A 25,671-nucleotide genomic window follows, 5' to 3' on the forward strand; every position below is an offset into this window, starting at 1 on the left:
CTTGTTTACCTTCAAGCCTTTCAGACCCCAGACGCTATACCTTTTGATAGCCAGACACCATCAGCTTTCTTCGCACCCTCTCTCTTCTTGAATTCCTTGATATTATCTACCCCCTTTACATCCTCCCCACTGTCCCCCCCAGGAACCTTTATTCTTCTTGCTGTCTCTATAGGTTCATCAATCCTGGGTTTCATATACCATAAAACATACAGCAAAACTTCAAGAGGGCTATACCCCCAATGACAAAATACATCAGAAATAAACTCTAATATGAAAGAGGAAAGGAAGGAAGGAAAAGACAAAACACAGAAATGTTGAAAAACAGATTAAGGCCAACATATATAGGGGGATCAATTGACAAGGTTTTACTTGTTCGGAGTCAGGTTTACCATTTTGATTTCCAATGTAATCTCTATAATGCACTCTGTTTTTTTATAATGGAGGCATTTGCCTTTTTGTTAAGTTACAGGTTTTTTGTTTTGTGTGGGTGTTGGGTGGGGGTGATGAATTCTAGATATTAGAACCTTATTAGATACTTGGCTCCCCAAAATCTCCCATTCCCTACAGAGTGCTTTGATTTTTTAGGTTTCTCTTCACTTTGTAAACAGGGGGCCAGTGCACTGTCCCTCAGACTCGTTGGAGGGCCGGACTATAGTTTAAAAAAAACTATGAACAAATTCCTATGTATGCTGGATAAATGTCCTCGGCGGGCCGCCTGTGGCCTGCGGGGCGTAGTTTGAGGGTGCCTGAGAAGTCTACTTTGTCTGCCATTAGGAACCCTGATGGTACAGTCATTACACATTGGACTGCGATCCACAAGATCCGCAGTTTGAAACCACCAGCCGCTCAGAGAGAAAGATGGGCCTTTCTACTCCTGTAAAAAACATTAGCATCTCGGAACTTCACAGGGACTGTTCTGCCCTGCCCTATAGGTTGCTATGAATCGGCATCGAGTCGATGACACTGAGTTTTTGTTGTTGTTGTTGTCTGTTATTAAAATAGCCACCCCAGCTCTCCTTTGGATTGCTATTTATAAGGAGATTTTTTTTCTCCATACTTTTACTTTCATTCAATTTGTATCTTTGGACCTAAAATGTGTCTCTTTTATAGACAGAACATAGATCATGCTTTTAAAAAATCCATTCTGCCACCTTACTGCCTCTTGATTATAGTATAATAAATTTACAGGAATTATCTGTAAGGAAAGACTTTTGCCACTTTATTTATGTGTTGTTGTTTTATCTCATACTTTCTTCACTCATTCTACTAAATGCTACTAAATGTGTTGATTTTTTTTAATAGATGAGCTTATTATTCAAGGCTCTATTTTATTTTTGATTGGACTCAGACTTCGCGGTGGAAGCCCTCAGGGAGGACGGCCTCCTTCTCTTGGCAATCTGTTCCTGCCGTTTCTCTTTGGCCTCCTTCATTCTCTTGGCCAAAAGCCCCCTCCTTGTTTTCCTTGGTGCGCTGCGGCGCTTGTGCTTCAGGATGCTTGGAGTCACAAGACGCTGAATCTTGGGCGCTTTGGTCCTGGGTTTCTTGCCTTCTTTGTTCAGGGGCTTTCTCACAACATATTGGCGGACGTCATCTTCTTTAGAGAGATTGAAGAGCTTGCGGATTCTGCTGGCTCTTTTGGGTCTCAGGCAACGAGGCACAGTTGTATCAGTCAGTCCTGGGATATCTTTCTCCTCCCTTTCTTTACAATAACCAAGTTGAGAACGCTCAGATTGGCATCCACAATGCAGCCCGGCCAGATTTGCGCTTCTTCTCCCCAGTTCTCCTTGGTCTGTAGCAGGAGTGCCCCTTACTCAGCAGCAGACGGACACAGCCCTTGGGTCAAGACACCTTGCTTCATGGGAAAACCTTGCTTGTCGTTCCCACCGCTGATGCGGACAGCATAGCCCTTCCAATCATCACCCAGCGCCTTGGCGGTGACTTCCGTGGCCATTCACTTCTCATACAAGGTGCGAAGTTTGCGTTCATCGTCCACTTCAACGAGTTTCTGGCAGCCAGTGGCTGGGAAGGAGATGTTCAGCTTCATGGTGAAGCAGCCGACCACTCCGCGACGCCACGGAAAAGAGAGAATGTGTTGATTTTTGCAGAGTGAATCACTTTGATTGCCTCTCCTTTTCTTTTGTGCATACTTACTTACCCATGACATTACCTTTAATGGGACGCTTTCCCCACCTTAAGTTTAGTTTTAAGTTATTGTCTACTGTCCAAGGCTTACTAATTCTTGTAAGGCATGTCTGATAGTACCAAACTACCCCAACTTTTACTTATTTGGAAATGCTTTAACTTTGCTTTTTGGGTGGCCAGATTTATAGTTGATTGTTTTTTTTTTCCGAATATCTTTTAAATGGCCCTCAGTTCCAGTCTTTTTGTATGCCTTGCCATTTTTTGTTGTTGTCACTCACCTATAGATTAGGAATAATTGTCCCTGTGGGTTTCTTAGACTTTGTCTTTATTGGAATAGAAAGCCACCTCTTTCTCCCTTGGGGCTGCTGGTGGTTTCAAACTGCTTAGCCTGCAGTTAGCAGCCCAGGGTGTAACTCACTATGCCACCAGGGCTGCTGCTTTGTTGTTGCTGCTAAATCTGTGACTTTAGGATGTTGCGGGTTTTCAGCGTTCTCACTTACTTCATAGGCAGTGTTTTCCGAAAGTAACTCTTGGTTGCAGTGTCCTCCTCGTGAGGGCCCCATTTAGACTAGGGTAAGGTTTCCGTCCTTCCCACAGACACCAGATCTATCAGAAAAGACACACTCATCAGTCTACCCCGAAGTAGGCACAGCCCTAAGTTCTGCTCATTATTTTCAGCCCCAACCAGCGAGAGCTTCACTTCATGATGTCAAACTAAGATTTCAATCCTTTAGATGCTCCTGGATCAGTCAGAACTTACTCACTGAGCAGTCTCCCAGCATGATCTGTTCTGTTTAATTTGGAGCCAGAGGTCAGGGTGCACAGGTCATAGTGCACAAAGAGCCATGAGTTGACTGGAGCGGCTAGAGGGGCATCACTACCACCACGAGGCTTCCTTCCATGCTGGGACCAGGAGATGGGGACTGTGGAACAAGAGCTTAGCCTGCCATTTAAACTTCACCATTGTTTCCATTTACTGTTCATTTCTGCAACCCTTTGCCTCCTTTTTTCAGAGTTCTTACAGGGTTGAGTACAATTCCAAGTTGCTTTTCTTGGTGCTTGGTCAGAATATTAGACCTGCTCATAATGTTTCCAGAAGATTTTCCCAGATTGATCTTTTACTTCTTTATATACTTACCTAAGTATTCTATTTGTGACTCTTAAATAAACTAGTGCTTTGTTGTTTTTATTGTTGTTTTTCTTCTTTCTTTGCATAGTAAGCACACATACTTCAAGATTTTCTCCTTGGACAATTTCTTGCTTATCATTTTTCATGATTTTAACTATCCCCAAACTTACACATTATCTTTACAAGGAAAAAAAACCCTGACTTTTAAATGATATTTGTGAAGTCTTTAAAAAGTGTTCATAGCTTTGAGCTATTAACTTTGTCTTTTTTGTGTGAATCTTTACTATGGTTCTAAGATTGTTTTAGTAATAATAAACTCTTAATTAAAAACGTGAGAATAGTATCTCTAGTATGTTCACAATATTTGACTCAGTAATTAACTTTCTTTATTTTAGGAACTTATAATCAAAACTGTATTAAGTTCAGCAAGAGATGAGCCATCTGGTCCTGCACGGTAAGTCATATTTTCTTAAACTTAAATAACTAGTCTATGTTTATAATCTCATTTTGGAAGTTAATTGAGTTCTTATAGCTATCTGGATTGTGTCAGACACAGAAAGTATTCCAGTTTATAAATTTAAATGATTTCAGTGATTAAATGCTCCTAAAAAATGATTAAAATCCTAACGTTTCTTCATTAAAAACATAAAATCTACTTTCATTCCTTTTCTTTAAAGGAAATTTGTCACTATCACTTATGTAGTACCTTGAAATACAGTAGTAGATACCCAGTGAATATTTGTTAAAAACATTTTTTTAAAATTTCAGTTTACTGTAGAAATAACATACCTGGGGACTTCATAAAGTTCATGGAAAAACTTGATTATCTTTTCATTTTTCCATAAACTTATTCAAGTCTCCCCTTATATAATAAATTAGTATACTTTATTAATAAGTTAATAAATGTTAATTAATATTTGACCAGGGCATGCTTAAAAACAATGTAATATGATTTACAGAATTTTTATTTTTTATTATGTTATTAAGAAATGTAAAATGTAATGTTTTCTCTATTTTAACAAACCACTCCCCAAAAGGCTGATATTTAAATCCACAGGTTTGTGGTAGCACATCAAGGTCCTTTCTTCCCCCAAATATCATTAATCATATATTTCTTAAAGCCACAATATTTTTATACAGTAAACACTAATTTTCTATCTTGGTTTGCCAATGACCTTCTCTGCAGGTATATGGTCTTAAATGCACTATACTAATTATTTTACAGGAATATGTTTTTAAAGATTAGTATAATGAAAATACTTAGGGTAGGAAAAATAGTTGCAAACAAATGTAGAAAGCACATTTTCTGTTTTTAAAAAAAATTTGGCACATAATACTGTTTCATTAGTTCCAATATTAGCCTGTGTAACTGCTAATTTACATTTATCTTTTGACATAAGGATCATAAAGAACTATATCATATTTGAATTAAGTTCAACTTTTAAAACTCTTCTTTTTTTACTAACTAAAAATAATATCAAATGAGCAGTTTGGTAAAGTGATACATAACTCTCACTCTTTAATTCAATTGTTGTTGTTTTGCTCTTTTATCCCCCATTTAATAACTAAGTTAATGAAAAACACAACTTATGGGATAAATTCTTCTTTTACTTTAATTCTGTTTTAATATTTGACAGTTACTCCAAAAGTAACACTTTTCCATTGTTTCTTATATTCACTTTAAATATCTTTAGACCCAAATTTGCTGATCTTCAGTATTATTTCTCTAGCCTTTGCCATGTTTATAATGCTAGCCATTTAAGTTATAAGGATTGTCTTACATAACTTCATTTACTTCTTTGCACAATTACCTCATTGTAATAACACTATAATAAAGGTACATCACTATTCTCCTTATAATATATCGGAAACTAAACCCCAGAGAATTTGTGTAGCCTGTGTTGCCATCCAGAAGTAGCAGAGCCATGATTAAAACCCTGTATTGTCTTCAGAGCCTTTTTTCAGATCTTAAGGAATAAGTGGCAAAATCAAGATTGAACCTAGAACATTTGCCCTTTTTTAAAACAAAAACAAAAAAACCCCAAATTGCCCCTCAAGTGAAAGAATGTGGAAGGTGCAAACATAGCTGCCCAGAAGTAGATATTGGAATTATTAATACAAGCTTGGATTACTGAGAGTGTAGAAAACTCTCGGAGATGAACCTAAGGATGCACTGACTCAGCTTGTTTTCATCTGCCTTTTGGGAATGTTAAGACTTAAAAGCTTAAACCCACTCAAGCTTCTAACATTAGCAGTAAATTGAACTGTAATGGGGATATTCTAGATTATTTGGACAATTTGGAGACTAGGAAAAAACTTCACAAGCCTTTGGTGCTGGATTTGAGGGACTCATCCTGTTCGTAATCCTTCTGTTACAACAGAAAGCATTACTCATTTGTGATACTGATCTCCATCTTTAGATAGGTGAATCCGTGGAGATACTTGCTTCACATCAGAGCTCCTTGTTATTTAGTATTATTGCTTTTACCACTGCTAGACTAGAAATTTGGTTATTTAGAACTTTCTGGTAGTTGTGGTAAGGAGCCTTGGTAACAGAAGTGGGTTAAGCATTGGGTTTCTAACGGAAGATCAAGGGTTCAAACTTACCAGTTGGTGGGAGAGATGAGGCAGTTTGCTCCTTTAAAGATTGACAGTCTTGAAAACCCTGTGAAACAATTCTGCTCTGTTCTATAGGGTTGTGTGAGTCTGATTGACTACATGACCACAGGCAATAGTTTTGGTAGTAGACAATTGGTAGCTTAAATGCTTTTATAGAACAAAAGAAGGGATTTATACTGTCTCATCCCTATGTTCAGAAAGAAAAATATTTCTGAATTTAGTCCTGAAATACAGTATTCCAAGGAATTTAAGCTCAGTTTTAGAAAATGCCGGGATACTAGGAGTTGAATATTTTTTTATACTTAAGAGAAAGCAATTGCAGTAGTCCTCCCGTTATTTGTGGTTTGCTTCCCAGTTTCAGTTACCTCTATTTAATTACCTGCATCAACCATCGCTGGAAAATACGTAAATTATGTGCCATTCTGAATAGTGTCAGCAAATCTGACCTTAGTTCTTTCCTCCCCCAGGAGTCAGCTTCCTCTTCCTTCACTGGAAAACACCACTGGGTGATTGGCAGCACCTTGGCCTGCCCGCATCTGATCCATTAACTTAATTACTGCCCACCTGAGGTCCCCTGGCTACCTGTACGACATACAGGAAAAACCATAATATAAAAAAGGCTTGGTACTTTATCCATGGTTTCAGGCATCCAGTGGAGAGGTCTTAAAATGTATCCCCTGCACATAGGGGGGGACTACTGTATGAGCATCACAGAAACCAAAACTTAAATACACTAATAGAACTCATGCTGATTCTTGTCATCAAATACATCTCTTCTAGCTAAACCGCGTCTAAAATATGTTATTAGGGAAATAAAATCCCACAAAACACAAGAAAACAGAACATAAAATTTACAGGTTTTCTTTCTATTGAAATGACTTTATAAAGTATATAAGTGTTTTATCATATCCCCCAGCTGCTTTAAAATGAGTTTGTGAGTGGCTGTGTAAAGAAAATAGATTACTCTTTCTGGCAGCTCCGTGGTTTTATTTGTGGTCTTGTTCCTAAAGTGATTACTCTTTCCCTTTGAAAGCAGGTCACTTATTTCTTTGGGCTGCTTTTAGCACTATCTACTTTTTAGTATAGATTTATTAGAAAGATCCAAACTATAATAAATTGTCATAGAACATTAGGTTTGGGACTTTGGAAATGTGCTTTCTCTTCCTCTTCTGTAGTCACTAGCTAATGTATAGAGTAAAAAATTCATGGATCGATACAAGCAGTGCTTGTTCATTATGTGTCAGTTGATTATGACTGTTTGAATTAGAGTGTGGTGATGGTTTCATTTTATTTAGTAACTTTTATTTATATGATTATTGGTTTGTCTTTTCTTAGATGTGTAGCACTTTGCAGTTTAGGCATTTGGATTTGTGAAGAACTAGTCCACGAGTCTCATCATCCTCAAATTAAGGAAGCTCTGAATGTAATTTGTGTTTCCTTAAAGGTAAAAGCAAAACAAAACTCTTTAGTGTAATACATTTAGATAGTGTTGTTGAAGTCATCTCTAAAATATAATTATTATAGCTTGTGCCCTTGTGGAATAAAATATTTAATGAATTTTTCATTAATATATTACTTTATTATTTCTTCATTTCTGACTCATTTCCATTTGAATTTAGGATATTGTGGTAATAATTTCTTTTAGAAGAATTAATACCAGACTGGTCCCAAGGAGTTAGGAACCTGTGATGCCCCAAATGCCCAACTCTTCCTTGATGCTATTCAGTTCCATTTCTTCCCCATTCCTCCATGTTTCTGCGTTCCGTGAATCGCTGCAACGTCCCATAGAAACTCAAGAGAGTTTGAGGAAATATCTCATATATGGTGGTGGATGCTGTAAAGTCCAAAATCTGAAGGTTAGGCAGGGGTAAGCCAGATGGTGGGTCCAGAGTACCCACTCTACTCCTGGCTTCTGATGATGATGAGATCCCAACCCCCTGATTTTGCAGGGAATCCTGTTTACAGTTAACAGGCAAATCTTATCAGTATCTTCCCCAACCTCTTAGACCTGTGTAGGGAAAGGTTGTTTGGGAATTACATTGAGTATCAATAGTGCAATCAAATGAACATACAACTCTTCACCTTTTTAATGATATCCAAATAAAATAATCTGTTCTCCACCCCTGGACTGTAACTTATTTATGCACATATGACCTCGGGCCTCTGGCAGGATGTTGCCAGTAGGCATTGGCCTCCTATGACTCTTAATCACCCAGACTTTTTCCCAGGCCACTCCGGAAGCAGCTTTCCTCCTCTCAGCTGTAGCCGCTCATTACTTACATCCATTACAAGTAACAGTAACCAAGGTAACTATTAAACCAAGAGTGTGGTGCAGTGCACACACTTTGTTAGTCACGTCTTAATCTCATCCTATTCCTGTTTGTTAGCAGATAATGCTCTCCAAAATAGGAATATAGCCACAGATGTATGAAACCCAGAATTATATCACATAAGGGATTTGGACTGGAAGGGCATTAACTCAGATATCTTTATGATGGCCTATCTCAGTTTTTTACTTATTTTAGGGCTTTGTACTTAAAATACATATAAAAGGGCTTCAAAAAGCTCATGGAAAAATTCTATTATCTATAAAGTCCACTTTTCCATGAACTCTTTGAAGCCTCATTATATGATTACTTTACAAAATGTAAGCAGTCATTTCTAAATGTACATGTACAAATCTAAATGTACATTTCTAAATGTTCTTTTGTTTGTGTAATTGTTTTTCATCAGTTTTTCTAATTTACTTTGACCTGGATCCTTGGGGTGTTTTAACTTTTGGGCCTTATCGTTCCATTTAAGTGCTGCTATAGCCAGAGTAAGGTTTGTTCAGAAGTAATAGCCTACTATTGGGAGGCTATGAAGGAAAAGGTAGATACTTTTTTTATTTTTCAAAAGAATGCATGCTGTTTTTTCTGAGAGAACGCTTGTGACAGCTACAGCACCTGCAGAGGACTGTAAACATGCAAAGTACTTAATAGTTTTTTTTTTAATTTTATTATTAACTGATATTTTGAGGATATGCTATGTTTGCCAGGCAGCGTGAGAAGTGCCAGAATGGTAGAAAAAGAAAACTGATTAATGTTAGCTATAAGAGACTAATACTATAATAGCTGAGAAACATTAAAATAAGAATGATAAAATACAAAAGACTGAGGATACAGAGTGAGTGGTACATGTAAATTGATGATTGAGTCCAGAGGAAGCAAATGTCGTTTTCCCTTACATGGGTGTCAAGGAAGATTTGGAAAAGAAGGAGGTATTTGAATTAGGGCTTGAAGAGTCAGGTGTGATTTGGACTTCAGTGATAATAAGGTTTTGAATTATTTGGTCCTTAGGGAGTCATCAGAGGGTTTTAAGGATAGAGAAATCCAGGATCAAAACTAGCTTTACATTATTTTAGGAGTATTGTGTATAGTAGATTGGAATAGAGAAAAGATTGATAACGAGATTAGTGGTTTCATAGTTATTGCAGAAATTTGGATAAGAGAGAATGGAATAAAATGTTAATGAAGATAGTTCCAGCATTACAAAGTAAAAGGAAAATTCTAAGTGTCTTTAGAATGTATTGTGATTTTTTTATAGCTGTAGGTATATTTTTCTTATTTGAATGACATACAGAAACATGAAACAAAATTTATCAGTAGCTAATATATTAATGAATTGTTGAGAAAGAGTTTTTTTCTGACAATTCTCATTTTTTGTTGTTATTGCAGTTTACTAATAAAACAGTAGCCCATGTAGCTTGTAGCATGCTTCACATGCTGGTTCATTATGCACCGAGACTTCAGATTTACCAGCCTGATTCTCCCTTGAAAATTATTCAAGTAAGTAATTTGCTATTTATAGTTTATTATAATCTTGTTAGAGACTCAGATTTGAATACCTTAAAATACAAAATTAATAATATTCTTTCAAGTTTGCAAAAGTAAATAATGCCTACCCATAGTGATTTCCTAAGATTTCAAAGTTTATGACAGTTGTGGGCATTTAATGGCAAGATGTATTCCTTGTTTTAGACAGTGTGAAGATGGTAATTTACATTAATCATATTAATTGCAGTGAAAACTAAATGCTGTATACAAGCTTGTAATGCTTGCTAGTGCTGCTGTAAATAAATATTTAAAACTCAATGTTATATCGAATTAATTCTAACTCATAGTGACTCTATAAAACTTTTGGTTTCCAAAACTTTAAATCATTAAAGAAGCAGACAGCCTCATCTTTCTCCTACAGAGCAGCTGGTAGGCTCAAACTGCTTAATTTGTGGATGGCAACTCATTGTGTAACCCACTATACCACCAAAACAAACTCAAATTCACTGCCACTGAGTCGTTTCTGACTCACAGTGACCCTGTAGGACAGAGTAGAACTGGCCCTGTGGTTTTCTGAGACTGGCAGTCTTTACGGAAGTAGAAAGCTTGCTCTTTTAGGAGTGGCTGGTGGTTTCACCCTGTTGACCTTGTGGTTGTGAGCTCAACATGTAACCCGCTATGGCACCAGAGCTTCTAGAGCTTCTTAAATGTATGTTTAGGTTCACTAATTTTGTTTCCTTTCTAAGGCCATGAAAACATGTTCTCTTTTTAATAACTAAATCAGGACCAAATTTTGATTTCTTTCTTTCATTTCTCCGAATTCATTATCTCCTATATTTCCTACTATACCTTAATTTATAATTTCTTGAGATTCTGAAATAGCCTTCTAACTGGTTTCCTTCCAAGAAACTTCCCCATAACTTATCATTCACATTCACAGAACTCTTACCATGTTATTTCTCTACAAAAAACATAAAGCAAAAGCCCTGAGTGGTTTTCCTTAGCTTATAATGTAAAACAAGGGCCAAATTCTTTGGCAAGGACCGAACCTATCTTTCCAGGATTGTGTAATATTTTTTTTGAAATATAATGTAGTCCAGGCAACTGAATCTGTTTGCTGTCACCCAAACATATTCATCACTCTCTTTTACTTACTCACAGTGCTGTATTCAGGTCTTTTCTCTCTCTGCCATTTCCCCATCATCTTTCAGGCATTAGCTTAAATAGTACCTCTTCAAAAAAAAATCTATTATTTTCATATACTTTTGGCATTCTTAGGAAATAAAACTCATATTTATTAAGCACTTACCACATACCAGTAAGTATACCAATCAACTTTTAATATGTTAACCCATTTAATTCATAAAAGTATTTTGAGGTACTTTTTTTAAGACCAGAGAACTATAAGTTTAGTAACTACATGAATTCACAAGCTCACACAGTGAAACAAATTCACCTTCAGCCTGTGGAAATCTAAAGTCCAGGCCTTTCTCTCTTAACCACATTGGCAGCTTCCATTGTAGTGCTAGATAGTTTTGAGTATAATATTCTAAGCTCCTTTAAGACAAAGGCATCTCTTTCCTTTTTCAGATTTTTATGCCTAAAATAATTTTCAGGTAGAACAGATTTAGTATCTGTTGAGTTGAATAATGGCTTGGTAAGATCTTGGGTTAGAAATTAAGTGTATCTGGTATAACTAGAAGGAGCTCTGATGGTATAATCAGGTAAGCATTGGTCAGTAACCCACCAGCTGCTCTGTGGGAGAAAGACGAGGTTATCTATCCTTGTAAAGAAATACAGACTCAGAAATTCTATCTAGGGTCACTGTGAATAGGGATTTTACCAAGCTCAGAGAATAAAATAGTTAAATTAAAAATAACTAGCTCTAAAGATTAATTGAGAAAAGCTCTTAGCCCTTTTTTGGTGTGTAAATGTTATTGGCTGCAGCTGTTATTATACATGTTTTATATAGATGGGTATGATTGTGTATGTGTTCATCTAATATTAAAACGAGAAAATTTTGAAATATATAAAGTTTGCTCTTTAATACTGATTATTCTGCTTGGAAACTAAAGTTCAGTAAGCAGCTTGTTTTATTCCCTTTTGAAAGTCCTGAAATCCTTTCTACTATTTTCTTTAAAAGTTTATAACTATTAATGCACATCATTAATACTATTATGATGTTACATTATTAATATTTACCTAAGTATTATGCTAAATAGAGAAAAGGTCGAAGTTGTTAGGGATTTTGTCTTGCTTGGATCCACAATCAGTGCTCATGGAAGCAGGAGTAAAAATATCAAAAGATGAGTTGCATTAGGTAAATCTGCTGCAGAAAACCTCCTTAGAGTGTTGAAAAGCAAGGATGTTTCTTTGAGAACTAAGATACGCCTGACACAAGCCACGATATTTTCAGTTGCCTCATATACACGTGAAAGTTGGATATTGAATAATAAAGAGCAAAGAAGAATTCATATGAATTGTGGTGCTGGCTTTAAAGAATATTGAAAATACCATGGATTGCTAAAAGGACAAACTGATCTTTATGGGAAGGAGTATGGCCAGAGTGCTCCTTAAGGCAAAGTCTTATGTACTTTGGATATGTCAGAAGAGACCAGTCCCTGGAGAAGGACATCATATGTAGTAAAGTGGTGGGGCAGAGAACAAGAGGAAGGCCCTCGATGAGATGATGAATACAGTAGCTGCAATAGCAGGTTCAAACATAGGAACAATTGTAGGATGGTGCCGGACCAGGCAGTGTTTTGTTTTTTGTGTATAAGGTTGCTATGGGTTAGAACTGACTCGATGGCACTTAATATCAAGTGTTTTTTAAGAATTCAGAGATTTTTCACATTGTTTCACTGCATATTGTAGTGATCAAGGGCTACTTGGGAAGAGCTAATATTGTGAAAAGCTAATAATTTCCATCTCCAACTAAACGAAGAGATGAAATCTCTAAATGGTTACTTATTTACAGAGGTAAGTATGTTCTTGTTAAGTGCCGTGCTGTTGAATTGGTTTTGACTCATAGCGACACTGTATATTAACCTGACAAAACACCGCTTGGTCCTATGCCATCCTCACAATTGTAATGTTTGAGCCCATTGTTGCAGTCAACGTGTCAATCCACTTTCTTGAGGGTTTCCTCATTGTGCTGCCCCTCTATTCTACCAAGCATTGATCTCTTTTTCCAGGGACTTGTGTCTCCTGATAACGTGTCTAAAGTAGGTGAGACAGAGTATAGCTTATCCTTGCTTCCAAAACAGACTTGTTTGTAACTTTTGGTAGTCCATGGTACTTTTCAATATTCTTTGCCAGCACCATCATTCAAACACATCAATTCTTCTTCGAACTTCCTTATTCAAGGTACAACATTCACATGCATGAGGCAATTAAAAATACCATGGTTGGGTGAGGTACACATTAGTCCTCATAGTAACATCCTTACTTTTCAACCTTTTAAAGAGGTCTTTGCAGCAGGTTTAACCAATGCAATGCATTGTTTGATATCTTGGCTGCTTCTTCCATGAGTATTGATTGTGGGGCATTAGGTATAGAAGCCCTATTTTATTACCAACCTATAACCACTGTACACAGCAGAGTAGAACTGCACTGTGAGTTTCCAAGGCTGGAAATCTGTGTGGGAGCAGAAAGCCTCATCCTTCTTCTGGGAGCAGCTGGTGAGATGGAACCACTGATCCCGTGGTTAGGAACCCGAGGTGTAACCCACTGTACCACCAGAGCACCTTCCTTCCCTCTCAGATTTCAACAGTTCATACACGTTTTGTTTCAGCTTATCCATTACAATTTCATCATCAGTGTACTGTCACTTACTCTACTTCCTCTTTTTTCTGTTTCCATTCCTCCTTCTTTCCTAACCTCTTGAACTATATCTTTAGGTAAATGCTGCCCCTTTGATCTTACTCTAATACAAAAGTGAATTTTCTTCCAGACCTGAAGAGCAACTAAGAGCCACAGTCCTGGAAGTCCCACTTGTCTCTATCCTACCATGAGAGACTGGCTATTTTTTTAAACATGTACATAAAATAATTGGATGAGAACAACTGGTATCCAAAGTGAATGATAATTCTAAATGAATTTCTGACTTATTTAAAAAGACTTTTAAAGTGTTATTATATATCCTTTGTATTAAATGAAAAAGGTTATAGACTACCCCTTTAAAATAAGTGTTGTATGTATATATACACATAGAAAGGTATATATCTGGAGGTCTTAAAGTCAAAGCTAAATAATGTAGGCCTTGTTTAATATGGTTCATATATATGTTTTTTGTTATCAAGATCTTCTAATTTTACTATTCTGAATGTGTATTTTTAGTTTAAACATACTGATTTTCCTTCATTAATTGAATTTGAAGAAAAACATCTATAACTGACATAACATGTAATTTTTTCATCTCTTATTGAGGGTAATAGATGAGTGGTAGTTTGATACACTTGAAAGCTTACCTTTTAAAAATTACTTTGATATAATTAAGACAAATGTAAATCAATAGATTTTTCTGTCATTTTCACACTTAGCAATTTAAGCTTTGTGGTATTCCATTAAGCTATTTTTTTAATTCATTTTTTTTCTTGCAGATCCTAATAGCCACTATTACCCATCTTTTGCCGAGTACAGAAGCTTCATCTTATGAAATGGACAAGAGGGTAATTTAAATTTTGTTTGATGTTTAATATGTGGGAGTCTCATAATATATGATAGCATTTATAGTTCAAAATTTTATAGTTGTAAGTATTTACATGATAAAGATGTAGTCATCTTATTTTTAAAAACAACTGTAGTGAGAAAAAGCCCTGCTAAAGCACTCATCTGCTAACCAATAGGTCAGTGGTTTGAATCCACCAGCCACTCCATGAGACAAAGGTAATAGCAGTTTGCTCCCATCAAGATTATTGCCTGAAAACCTGATGGGGCAGTTGTACCCTATCTTGTACACCTGCCATGAGTCAAAACTGACCCACTCAGCGTGTTACTTGTTTTTTAAATTAGTGTGAAATATGTCCTCATTATTTATGTATATCTAAATTATATTTAGTTCAAATACAAAATTGTTCATGACTATTTGATAAAGTATTGACATTTTAGGATTGTAAACAATCTCACAGGTCATCCTGTCCACTTATGCATGAAGATTATTGATTTCGAGGAACTCTGAAGGCAGGCATACATAATGTCGTAATTGCCACTGGTGAATTTCATCAACACTATCAAACCAAACCCACTGCGATTGAGTTAATTAGTATCAGCTCCTCATTTTTCCCCCCACCCTCCCTTCCTCACGAACCCTTGATAATTTATGTTATTATTATTTTTTCATGTCTTACACTGTCCGATGTCTTAAAGGGTTTTAATGCTCAATAAAATATTTGTGAAAGGATCACTTGAGAAAGTGTAAAGCATAACATCCTTCTTTTCCAATTTTTTTAGAAATTGAATTCATTTTATATAGGCAGGAGTTTTTTAAAAAAATGCTTGTCGTAATTAGTGGATGCAGTCTCACACATTTTTAAAGTTAAATGTAATAAGAATAAAGTAAAAGTATCCATGAGAGTGAGTAAAAAAATATTTCTATAAAATTAAAGAAACCTTTATCGGAAAAAATCTCTATCTCAACATGTCCTCCATCTAAGTCTACACATTTTTGAAAACAATGTTTCCATCGCTCTCTTTTTCAAACAATTAACTGTTTTTGGTATCCTTGAAGGACTTAAATAGGGTTTCTTTGAAATACTCATTGAGTTTTGGGGACTGAAGTCTGAAAGAGCAAGATCAGGGAAAATACAGTGTATGGGATAAGGTTTCCCAACCCAATTCTCATAGGATAATCCTTGCTACCCTTGAAGAATGAACAGTTAACATTTTCCTTATGTAAGTCTAGTGGCCTTTTTCCTTACTAATATAGTTAATTGATGTCTGCTGTCTTTTAAGCTCAGTATTTTAACATTTGTTTTTATTCTTGTTTTTTTTGTTTTTATTCTTAATAATGTTTAAATATGCTTACCCTACCATATAAGAGAGAAGTCCACTGTTTATATACAACTTTTAAAATCAATTAGCGACCTGAGTAAATATTAATGGTAGAACTTAAGGTCAATGGTTCCTAAAGTGAATTTTGGAAACCAAAGAATAAAAGATAACATTTACTAAGTATTATTAAGCTGTTAGTTTTTGAGTTTACAGTTTTAAATAACAAACTTTTTATTATAGTTGGTCGTGTCCTTACTTCTTTGCCTTTTGGACTGGATCATGACCTTACCTCTAAAGACACTACTCCAGCCAATCCATACTACAGGAGCAGAAAATGATAAAACAGAAAAATCTGTTCTGAGTTGCATTTATAAGGTACACTTCCTTGCTTTACTATTTATTAGTTGTCAGGGGCTTTTTAACATCAAAAGAAAACATACTTATGTATTACATTTTCATTGTTTTAGAACTGGATTAGATATTTTTAAGAAGATGAATTTGTCTTATAGTTCTAAAGGATACTTTAGGGTAACTTAATTTTCAATAAGACACTATTTTAGTTTTGAGAGGCATCAGGTCTTTGTTAAATATGATAATTATTAGTAAACTTGCCTATTCGTTTTAAGGAGTACTTTTACTTTGATTAAAGAGCTAAGTTCTTACAAAAACCAAAAACAATTTTTTAATTGTGAATTGGGGGGGGTTACGTTTCAGATCTTCAACTTTGTATTCAATAATTCAGACTACTGAGAAGAGGAGCTAAGTTTTAGAGTACTAAACATTTGTGCTAAGTTCTAATGGTACCAGTTGACTTCCCCTGAACACTTCCTCCCATACATTTATATTTTAAAAGAAAACTTGGTGTGTTTTTTTCTGGTTCTATATTTTCAGGTTTTACATGGGTGTGTTTATGGAGCTCAGTGTTTCAGCAATCCAAAATATTTTCCTATAAGCCTCTCTGACTTGGCCTCAGTAGATTATGATCCTTTTATGCATTTGGAAAGTCTGAAAGAACCTGAACCACTACACTCTCCTGATTCTGAAAGATCTTCCAAACTCCAACCAGTAACAGAAGGTATGCATTTTTTCCCCAGGACATAGCATTATTGTTTAGATTTTCCTGAGGTATGATTTGAAGCCATGTGTGGGAACAATGGAAAAGGATAATGAGTATTTATTACTTTGTAGTTGTTGATCTAACCATGTATATTAGAATTCAAGTAAAGATGTGAGCTTGAGAGGTCAAAGAAGTATAGGACTAGAGTTTTGTGTTGACCACCATAGGGAATAGTTCACTTTGAATACAAATACACAAATGAGATGAGACTATAGCATTTAAATGATCATTTTAGATGTAATAGAGCTGGTGGCACATGGATTAAGCAGTGGGTGGGCAGCCAAGCATCAGTGGTTTCAACCCACCAGCCGCTCTGTGGAGAAAACATGAAGTGATCTGCTTTCATTAAAAAAATGTATAACTAAAAAAAAAATGTCTAACTTTGCAAACCCTTTGAAGTCATTCTACACCACCCTAGAGGATCTCTCTCTGAGTTGGAATTGAGCAGTGAGTGCTTATATAAGAATGTGCAAAATAGCCAAAACATGTAGACGATCAATAATGCAGACTTCTTTATAGTTATATTTTTAGATTTCACAAGGTTTGAAACAGAATGTTAATCTTAAAAATAAAATTATGTAAAAAGATTAGGATGTAAAATGGTTGAACACGATAACATTGTGTTTTTTAAATTTTTTTATATTATATAAAAGACAGTTCTGGTGTATTTCATACAAAATTTATTGTTCCCATATTAGTACTCATATTAAATAGTCAACTGTTAAAGAAGCAAGGCAAGATATGAACTAGATGAGCTTAATGTTGATACCAAATACTCTGTGTAATGCTATTCTCTAAGTGTATTAAGTTGTTTCTTTTGGACTTCCGTAGAAGTCTTAAGGACCAGATAAATAAGACCCTTTTAGAAACAGCTGTGAGCTTAACAGCACGTGATTATGTGGTTTGTAGTGACTAGTTTGTAGTGACTACTGTGCTGTGGTTTTGCTAGGTTTGTTTTTCTCTTTTCTTTTTTTTAATGTGGTAAAAATGACTAATCATTGTGCCCTTGTCCAAGATGTGCTTCACTATCTTCAAGTACTTTTTTTGACCAAAGAATTCTAAACATAGAGTGTCCCTAATAAGCTCAGTATTGGCTTGAACAAGTTCTGATTTGAAAACTATTGGCAGGAGCAGCTGTAATTATTAAATTTACTAAAGGATAAAGCAAGGTACTAAAGTTGGCTTTTTGTCAAATGTCATTAGTCTTATTAGCAAAAAGTCATCATTTGCAGGGTCAGAGTGAAAGGAGGCTCCAAGGATTCATTCTGTCCTAATTATGGTTTCACCTACACATATTATGCAAAGCTAATATTTAAAGCATTTGCCAAAATTAACTTTCTCTGCATGTTCTATTATAGTGTAGTGAATTGCAGCAGCTTTTTATGTCTTGCTGCTTTTATATCCCATAATCATCTGTAATTATGGATTTGCTGCAAATGCCGTAGGGTTTGTTTAATCTGACAATCTGAAAAGACAACCCTGAATAGACTTATTTAAATGAATGCTAGTTACACAAAGCTTTAGAAGCATTGATATCTTCATTTTGCATTTTCTCACAAGGTTGGTTATTTTAGAATTTCATTTTGAATTTCTAAATTACAGTTTCATATATCTTATATCTAAGTAGATAAGTGGAAGGGAGATATGTATGGTCTATAGTTTATGGTTCAAAATTAAATTTAAGTAAATTGATGGCTAGATGAGAGATTTTTTTTACATATATGTCAATTTAGATAAGCAACTTTGAAAAGAAAGAAAATACCTTTACGGAACTATGAAATCTTATAACAACAACAAAAAAAGAAATCTTATAACAAATTGAATGTTCATTTCTACTACTTGTTTTTGGAAGCATGAATGTAGTATGTACCAGTACTGGCCTTGGAATAATATGTTTTTGAAAAAGTTTTCACTTATTATAATTACCATTTAAATATATATGTTTTAATATTGGGGAAAATACATAAAGCAAAAACATGCATTTCTCAATTCTGCATGCACAATTCTACAACACTGACTTAATTGTTTGATTTACTTTATTTTCTACCCACATTATTTAACCCCCATTGGTTTTGATTTACTAATCCCCAAGTTCTCACTATATTTTATCCTCAAAAAAGTGCAAAATGGTAAATATTGTGTTATACACGGAGGCTTCAAAAGTTTGGGAAATTTTCATTATCTACTCATTCCATTTTTTATACAAAGTGTTTGAAGCCGCTGTTATGTAATTTTCTATCAATAACAGCAGTTTCAAAAAGAATTAGAGTAAGCCTGTATTGTTGATGTTCCATAAATATATTAATATACTTCATGGGATTAGTTCTTTTGGTAGTAAGATACAGGATCATGCTTTGTGGAAATGTCTATTCAATTAGCATAATACTGTTTTTAGAATTACTGTTCACTCCTCCATTCAGTGAGTAATGTTATGGGTCTTAAAAACTTGCATACAGCCATCCAGGATACAGTAATTGTTCTCTGTCCTACTGGAGCAGCAAAGGAGGAGGAAACCTAGGAAGCAAAATAGGAACTGGACTGCAGGTCTTACTGCCTCCATGAGGTGAAGTACTGCTTGCTTAACTACGAGACCAGAAGAACTAAATGGTGCCCAGCTAGGGTAGCTAAATGTTCTGATCATTGAATCAATAGAAAATCCCAATCAAAAGGGGCTAAAACGTGGAGCAGAATATAAAATTTCTACAGTATTCAGAATGGAAACTCCTGATCTAAAACTGAGAAAATCATCAAACCTTGCACCGAATGTTTTTGTTTTACGAAACAGGCCAGCTCTTTCTTTCAGTTTATGTATAAATTAATTTGTAAAGGAACTTGCGAGATCTATGTTACTTATAGTGCTTTCAAAATTGGAAATAAGAAATACTGTCGTTTTTAAGGGGGTATGGTATCTTCAGAAATAAGTGGGATTCAAGTTTTCATATTTTCCCCGTTATTACAGAGCAAGCCAGAGAGAGCTTTAAAAACAAAAGACCAGCCATAGTATGAAATTTCCCGTGGCAGGCAGAGCACCCTACTTTTGTGAACCCATTTGTTTTTATCTGCAAAATGAAGAGTACTGGCCAGATTATTTTTGTAAGTCCCCATATAGTGTGAGCATTTATTATATTCTAAGATATAATTAAATGGAAGTGGAATGCTAGAGTCAAACTGCCTCTCAGCTTTTTATTGTCCAGTGGCATACCTTTTTACTCTGCTTATAGTCTTGAAAATGTAGGATTGAATTAAGGCTAACCATTTAATGTAGTCATCTACTATTGAGTAAATTTTCCAGAAATAGCCATAAACATAATTAAAGAGCAGTTCAGTATAACTGGATTTTTTTCCAGAGTAAACTGAAACTTGTATATGGGTCTTTGCATCTGTAAATGTAAATGGTCAAAGGTTAAAATGTTGGTATTTAGTAACATTTCAAAATCAATGGAAGACCAGAAGAAAACATTTTTTTTAATAGTTGGAGTATGCAGAAGATGTGATGCAGTATTAATGGCAAGTGTGATGACTCTCTAGGTCTACCCGGAGGTATAGGTTCTGCAGCGTGGGGCTACAGCCTTCAAATTGTAACATGTTTTTTGGCTCTTTTTAAATTATCATACCAGTAATACATAAATTACCTCCCCTTTTATTCTTTTATTAAGTTATAATTTCATAAAATAAAATGTATCCTTTTTGGTAAAGAATCGTTTATCTAGATTATGGGTATAGCTACACAATTGCATACAATCTGTCAAACTATACTCTTAAAATTGGGAACTTTATTAAGTGTAAAGAGTCCTTTGATCATCAGGGTATTCCCAAATCTGTATTTATTCTGGCAGCTGGATGATGATGTTAACTGATTAAATTTCAGAGACTAAGCAATATTCACAGCCACTCTGCTACAAGGTAGGAATAGAGACACGATCACTAAAATGAACTGCCAGCACATCTGCACCTAAGCATCATCTTCTAACAGGCTTGACTAGTGTGTTTTACAAATGACAGCACTCTTCCCGTCTTACTTCCCGACACGACCTTGTACTCACACCCAATTCTGGTGGTCTTTTAACTGGGGGAAGCGATTTTCTGTCTCCTATCTTCTTCCTCACTTTCCTCCCTTATATTCTCCTTTAAATACTGACATTAGGAATCTTTCCTTTTCAGGACTCATAAAATCTTTTGAGGTTTTTTGTTTGTTTGTTTTGTTAAATGGATTTCTGTGTACTAAATAAAAGGTTACATGTATATGTTTCTTATCTGATTTGTCTTCTCTAATGTACTTTAGGGCGGGGGGAGGGGGTTCTTACAATAGAGTTAACTGCTCAGACCAGGCCACATTGACCTAAAAGATTACCTTAGAAAAATACAATCCATAAGCCAAAAAAGAAAAACCCAGATTCATTGCCAGGGCTCATAGCATCCCTGTAGGACAGAGTAATACTGTCTCTGTGAGTTTTTGAGAGTGTAACTCTTTACTGGAGTAGAAAGCTCCATTTTTCTTCTAAAGAGTGGCTGGTGGTTTCGAACTCTAGACTTAGCAATTAGCAGCCTAATGCGTAACCACTGTGCCACCAGGGCTCCAATACATAAAATATGTTTACCTTTAAAAGTACAATGTCCTTGTTATATACTTCAAACACTAACTCAGTTTATCTTAACTTCCAAAGTTTAGTGAATAATAACTTTTCTCTGAGACATTGTTCACATCATCAATGAAAGCAAAAACTAAATGACATTTAAGGGATACTGCAAACTATGTCTCAGAATCTGGAGTCTTCCCTTGAGATAAGAAACTTATCAGGTGGATCAATTGCATTGGCTTTCTAATCTGTGTGCTTACTGATTTCAAGTAAATGATAATACTTTTGATTGTTCTTTGAAGCTGTAGTCTACACTTAAAGCCATTCATTTAAATTAGGGATTTATAAGCAGAAATTTCAGAAAGGGGTTTCTTATTAAATAAAATGTCATCCAAGAATGATTCTCTTCTCTGTGCTGTCATTCATATAGTATAGAATCTAAATTGGGATTATTAATGTTTGCTCAAATACTTGAATGTAAATTTGACAATGTGATGAAATCTTTATTCATTGTCTAACAGTGTTTTATTGTTCCATGACTTCCAAGGAAGCAATGTTCCCATTCATTTGTATTTTTTCTTTCCAGTAAAAACACAAATGCAACAAGGATTAGTCTCTGTAGCAGCTCGTACTGTTATTACACATCTGGTGAATCACTTGGGCCATTATCCAATGAGTGGTGGTCCTGCTATGTTAACAAGTCAGGTATGTGAAAACCATGACAATCATTACAGTGAAAGTCCTGAACTTTCTCCAGAGCTCTTTGAGAGTCCAAATATCCAGTTCTTCGTGTTGAACCATACAACCTTAGTGTCCTGTATCCAGATCAGATCTGAGGAGAGTGTGCCTGGAGGAGGATTATCTGCTGGCCTTGTATCTGCCAATTCAAATGTCAGAATCATAGTACGGGATCTCTCCGGAAAATATTCATGGGACTCTGCCATCCTGTATGGCCCACCTCCTGTAAGTGGCTTGTCAGAACCTACATCTTTCATACTTTCATTGTCTCACCATGAGAAACCAGAAGAACCTCCTACAACTAATGAATGCTTAGAAGATATAACAGAAAAAGATGGATTATCCCTCCAGCTCAAAAGAAGGTTTAGGGAAACTGTACCAACCTGGGATTCAATAAGAGATGAAGAAGATGTGCTTGATGAGCTCTTGCAGTATTTAGGTGTTACCAGTCCTGAATGCTTACAGAGAACTGGAATCGCACTTAACATTCCTGCGCCACAACCTATATGCATTTCCGAAAAACAGGAAAATGATGTTATAAATGCTATCCTTAAACAACATACAGAGGAAAAAGAATTTGTTGAAAAACATTTTAATGACTTAAACATGAAAGCTGTGGAACAAGATGAACCAACACCTCAGAGGCCTCAGTCAGCATTTTATTATTGCAGATTGCTTCTTAGTATATTGGGGATGAATTCTTGGGACAAAAGGTAAGGATAAAGTAGATCATATTTTTCCTTTTTAAAATGTTTTACTTCATTCTATCAAGGATTTTAGTGTCCTTTTCCTTGCTAAATTTTATGTATCAATTACTTCTTTGGATAATAGACAGGTGCTACACTGAAAAAAAAACACTTGAGTATTTTCAATATTCAAGGAAACAAAGAAGATAAATTAAGCCAGTAAATTAATGATTAACATTTTAAGGATGATAAATAGAACTACATAATGCAGAAATTAAAGGTCATATGATTGAAATTCTTAGTTTTCCAATTTTCTTGTAAGTGTAAAAATTGTTTTATTAGACCAACAGCAAATGATCATTCTGATTTCAATAAGGAATTAAGATCAAAACAAGAGAAGAATCAGGATTTTTTTTTTTTTATTGCTTTGTTTTTTTATGCAGGTCACAAGCCTCATTAGACATTTAACACACATTGCACTTTAAGGTAGGAATTAAATGAGCATTAGACTTAAATCAGAAGATTTGAGTTAAAAAAAAATCACTGAACCTTTGAATTAGAGGCTATAACGTACAAAGAAGAGAATAATTCCTACCTAATATAATGGTAATAATTAAAGTACATTTTCTAAATGTACACTGACAAAAATAACAATTAAATTGCATACTAATATAATGCATTATCAATATATATTTTTTAATTTCTATGGTAATAAAACTATAGAGGAATGATGGAAGAAACATTCAATGTAATGTATTATTCCACTTACAGTAGGAGAGGGGATCAGTATTACTGAATAAAGAGGCCTTAAAGTAATTTATTTATGAAGCATTAAAATAGAATTCTACTTGCTTGCGTAGTGTTTATAATATTTTAAATGCTTCTGTTTGTTCGAAGAAACTATCCTCTGCCTTAATGGGAAACCACATTATATCAGAAACACAGTTTGCCTGGTGGTTTATCCAAATACAGGTAATTGCCAACTGGGTTATATACGAATGCATTCTGCTCTCTTAAGTAGAAGGTTCATATGTTATTTTTTAAGAAAAAGGTAGGAATCTATTTTACCATAGCAACTGTAGATTTTATTAACACAATTTATACATACTTAGTCCCTACAGATTTGGTAAACTTTATACATTGTTTCCTAATGTAAAATTCACAGATAATATAAAACAAGGTGAAATCTATCTAGGTTACACTAGCTTTCTTGGTAATTACCTTTTTGTGACCATTTTGTATCTTGGAGCAAACAATATTCTCACATTTTTGTGAAACCCTTAAGGAACTTATATGTACGTTTTGGATGGGAGTTTGAAAATAACATCTGTAAGGAAAACTTGAAGTGGCCAATAAACATGATCCACTTACAGAAATGTATGAGGGCCTGGGTGGGAAAAGTGACGTATAGTCTTTACATTCTTTTTTAGGATCTGTTCTCCTTTGTGTTAGAAGTATGAAAAGGCAAGAAAAGTGTAAAAGTTGCATGCGTAGAATGGAAAGTATTTCCGGACTGTCATGTCATTCACTCCAAAGGTGATGAAACTGTTTATACATCTCTCTGTTTAGGAGGAGCTTTCATCTCCTGAAGAAAAATGAAAAGCTACTTAGAGAACTCAGGAACTTGGATTCAAGGCAATGGTAAGTGGTTGGAAAAGTCTTCAGTGTTGTATTTAGGAGGTATTAATTACTTCTCTGTGTATATGTGTATAGTGCTGTGTTGTTGGACTATACCTTTTAAAAAGAAACTCATTTTTATTTAGTTTTACCTTAGAAGCAGTACATTATTTTTTTTTAAAGAAAATATAATAAAACGTTTGGTACCATAGAAAACTTACTAAACTTACAAAGTGTCGTTAGGTTTCCCCTATTTAAGGATTTCAAATACATTGATGCTGTGGTAGTCTTAAGTGCCAAGTGAAATGACTAGAGCAGGTCCTTTGGCCTCGGCGTCCTTAAGCCAGGAAGCCGGCTGCCATTCTGCCCCCTTGTTGCACTGTCTCCTCTGCTGTGGTACCTTTGACACTTCAGGTAGGGATCTCATACTTGGTCCACTGGATCTATTATTTTTTGATAGACTAGGGATTCTCTCAGTTCCTATTTCTGAGATGACTCTCTTACACCTAGAGGAATGCCAAAACTGACCAATGTCTTAACTCAGAATCCTGTGCTTCATATTTGCATAGAAGAGCCATAAGTAAACTATTTCATTTCACTAGAATGGCTAATTGCCTTCATGAACAACTGCTTCCTTTGCCATTAGACCACAAGAATGAGTTGGTGCCTGACCACTATTACTGAATATTTTGATCAAAGATTCTATAGAGGAATTCTGATATCAACTGGAGAAATACAAATCCTCATGGATAAACCTCAGAAACTGTTCCTTGGATAATTTTTATACTTTAAACCCAAAGCAGACCCTGATATCTTTGTAAAACCAAGCAATGGTTTTGCTTGTTAAAATATATAAATCTGCTTTCTTTGCCACATTTGTTTATGCACCCATTTGTCTTCAGCGATCGTATCATGGAGGTGAGCACACAATTATGATTTTTTGTTCTTTGATGCCTGATCCCATCGGCACCTCGTGATCAGAGGCTGGTGTGCTTCTTCCATGTGGGCTTTGTTGCTTCTGAGCTAGATGGCCGCTTGTTTAGCTTTCAAGCATTGAAGACCCCAGACACTATATCTTTTGATAGCCGGGCACCATCAGCTTTCTTCACCATTTTTGCTTATTCACCCGCTTTGTCTTCAGCGGTTGTGTCAGGAAGGTGAGCATCAGAGAATGCCAATTTAATAGAAGAAAGTATGCTTGCATTGAGGGAGTACTTGAGTGGAGGCCCAATGTCCTTCT

General features: G+C 35.4%; 1 protein-coding gene and 1 pseudogene across 11 annotated transcripts in view; one reads left to right on the forward strand and one right to left on the reverse strand.

The window, feature by feature from the left end:
- Positions 1-25,671, forward strand: part of RALGAPA1 (Ral GTPase activating protein catalytic subunit alpha 1) — a 197,483-nt gene that overhangs the window by 95,006 nt on the left and 76,806 nt on the right. For all 11 annotated transcript variants that reach the window (XM_030885023.2, XM_030885024.2, XM_045287770.1 and 8 more), the window contains 8 exons: positions 3,667-3,725; positions 7,226-7,334; positions 9,607-9,717; positions 14,307-14,375; positions 15,937-16,071; positions 16,588-16,771; positions 21,977-22,841; positions 24,384-24,455. In XM_030885023.2, coding sequence (XP_030740883.1) covers positions 3,667-3,725; positions 7,226-7,334; positions 9,607-9,717; positions 14,307-14,375; positions 15,937-16,071; positions 16,588-16,771; positions 21,977-22,841; positions 24,384-24,455 — 1,604 coding nt within the window. The remainder of the gene's footprint in view (positions 1-3,666; positions 3,726-7,225; positions 7,335-9,606; positions 9,718-14,306; positions 14,376-15,936; positions 16,072-16,587; positions 16,772-21,976; positions 22,842-24,383; positions 24,456-25,671) is intronic.
- LOC105978226 lies at positions 1,329-2,044 on the reverse strand (annotated as a pseudogene).

This window comes from Echinops telfairi, unplaced genomic scaffold (assembly GCF_000313985.2).
Source record: "Echinops telfairi isolate 266 unplaced genomic scaffold, ASM31398v2 ScPeMD7_18;HRSCAF=68, whole genome shotgun sequence".
NCBI classification, from domain to species: domain Eukaryota; kingdom Metazoa; phylum Chordata; class Mammalia; order Afrosoricida; family Tenrecidae; genus Echinops; species Echinops telfairi.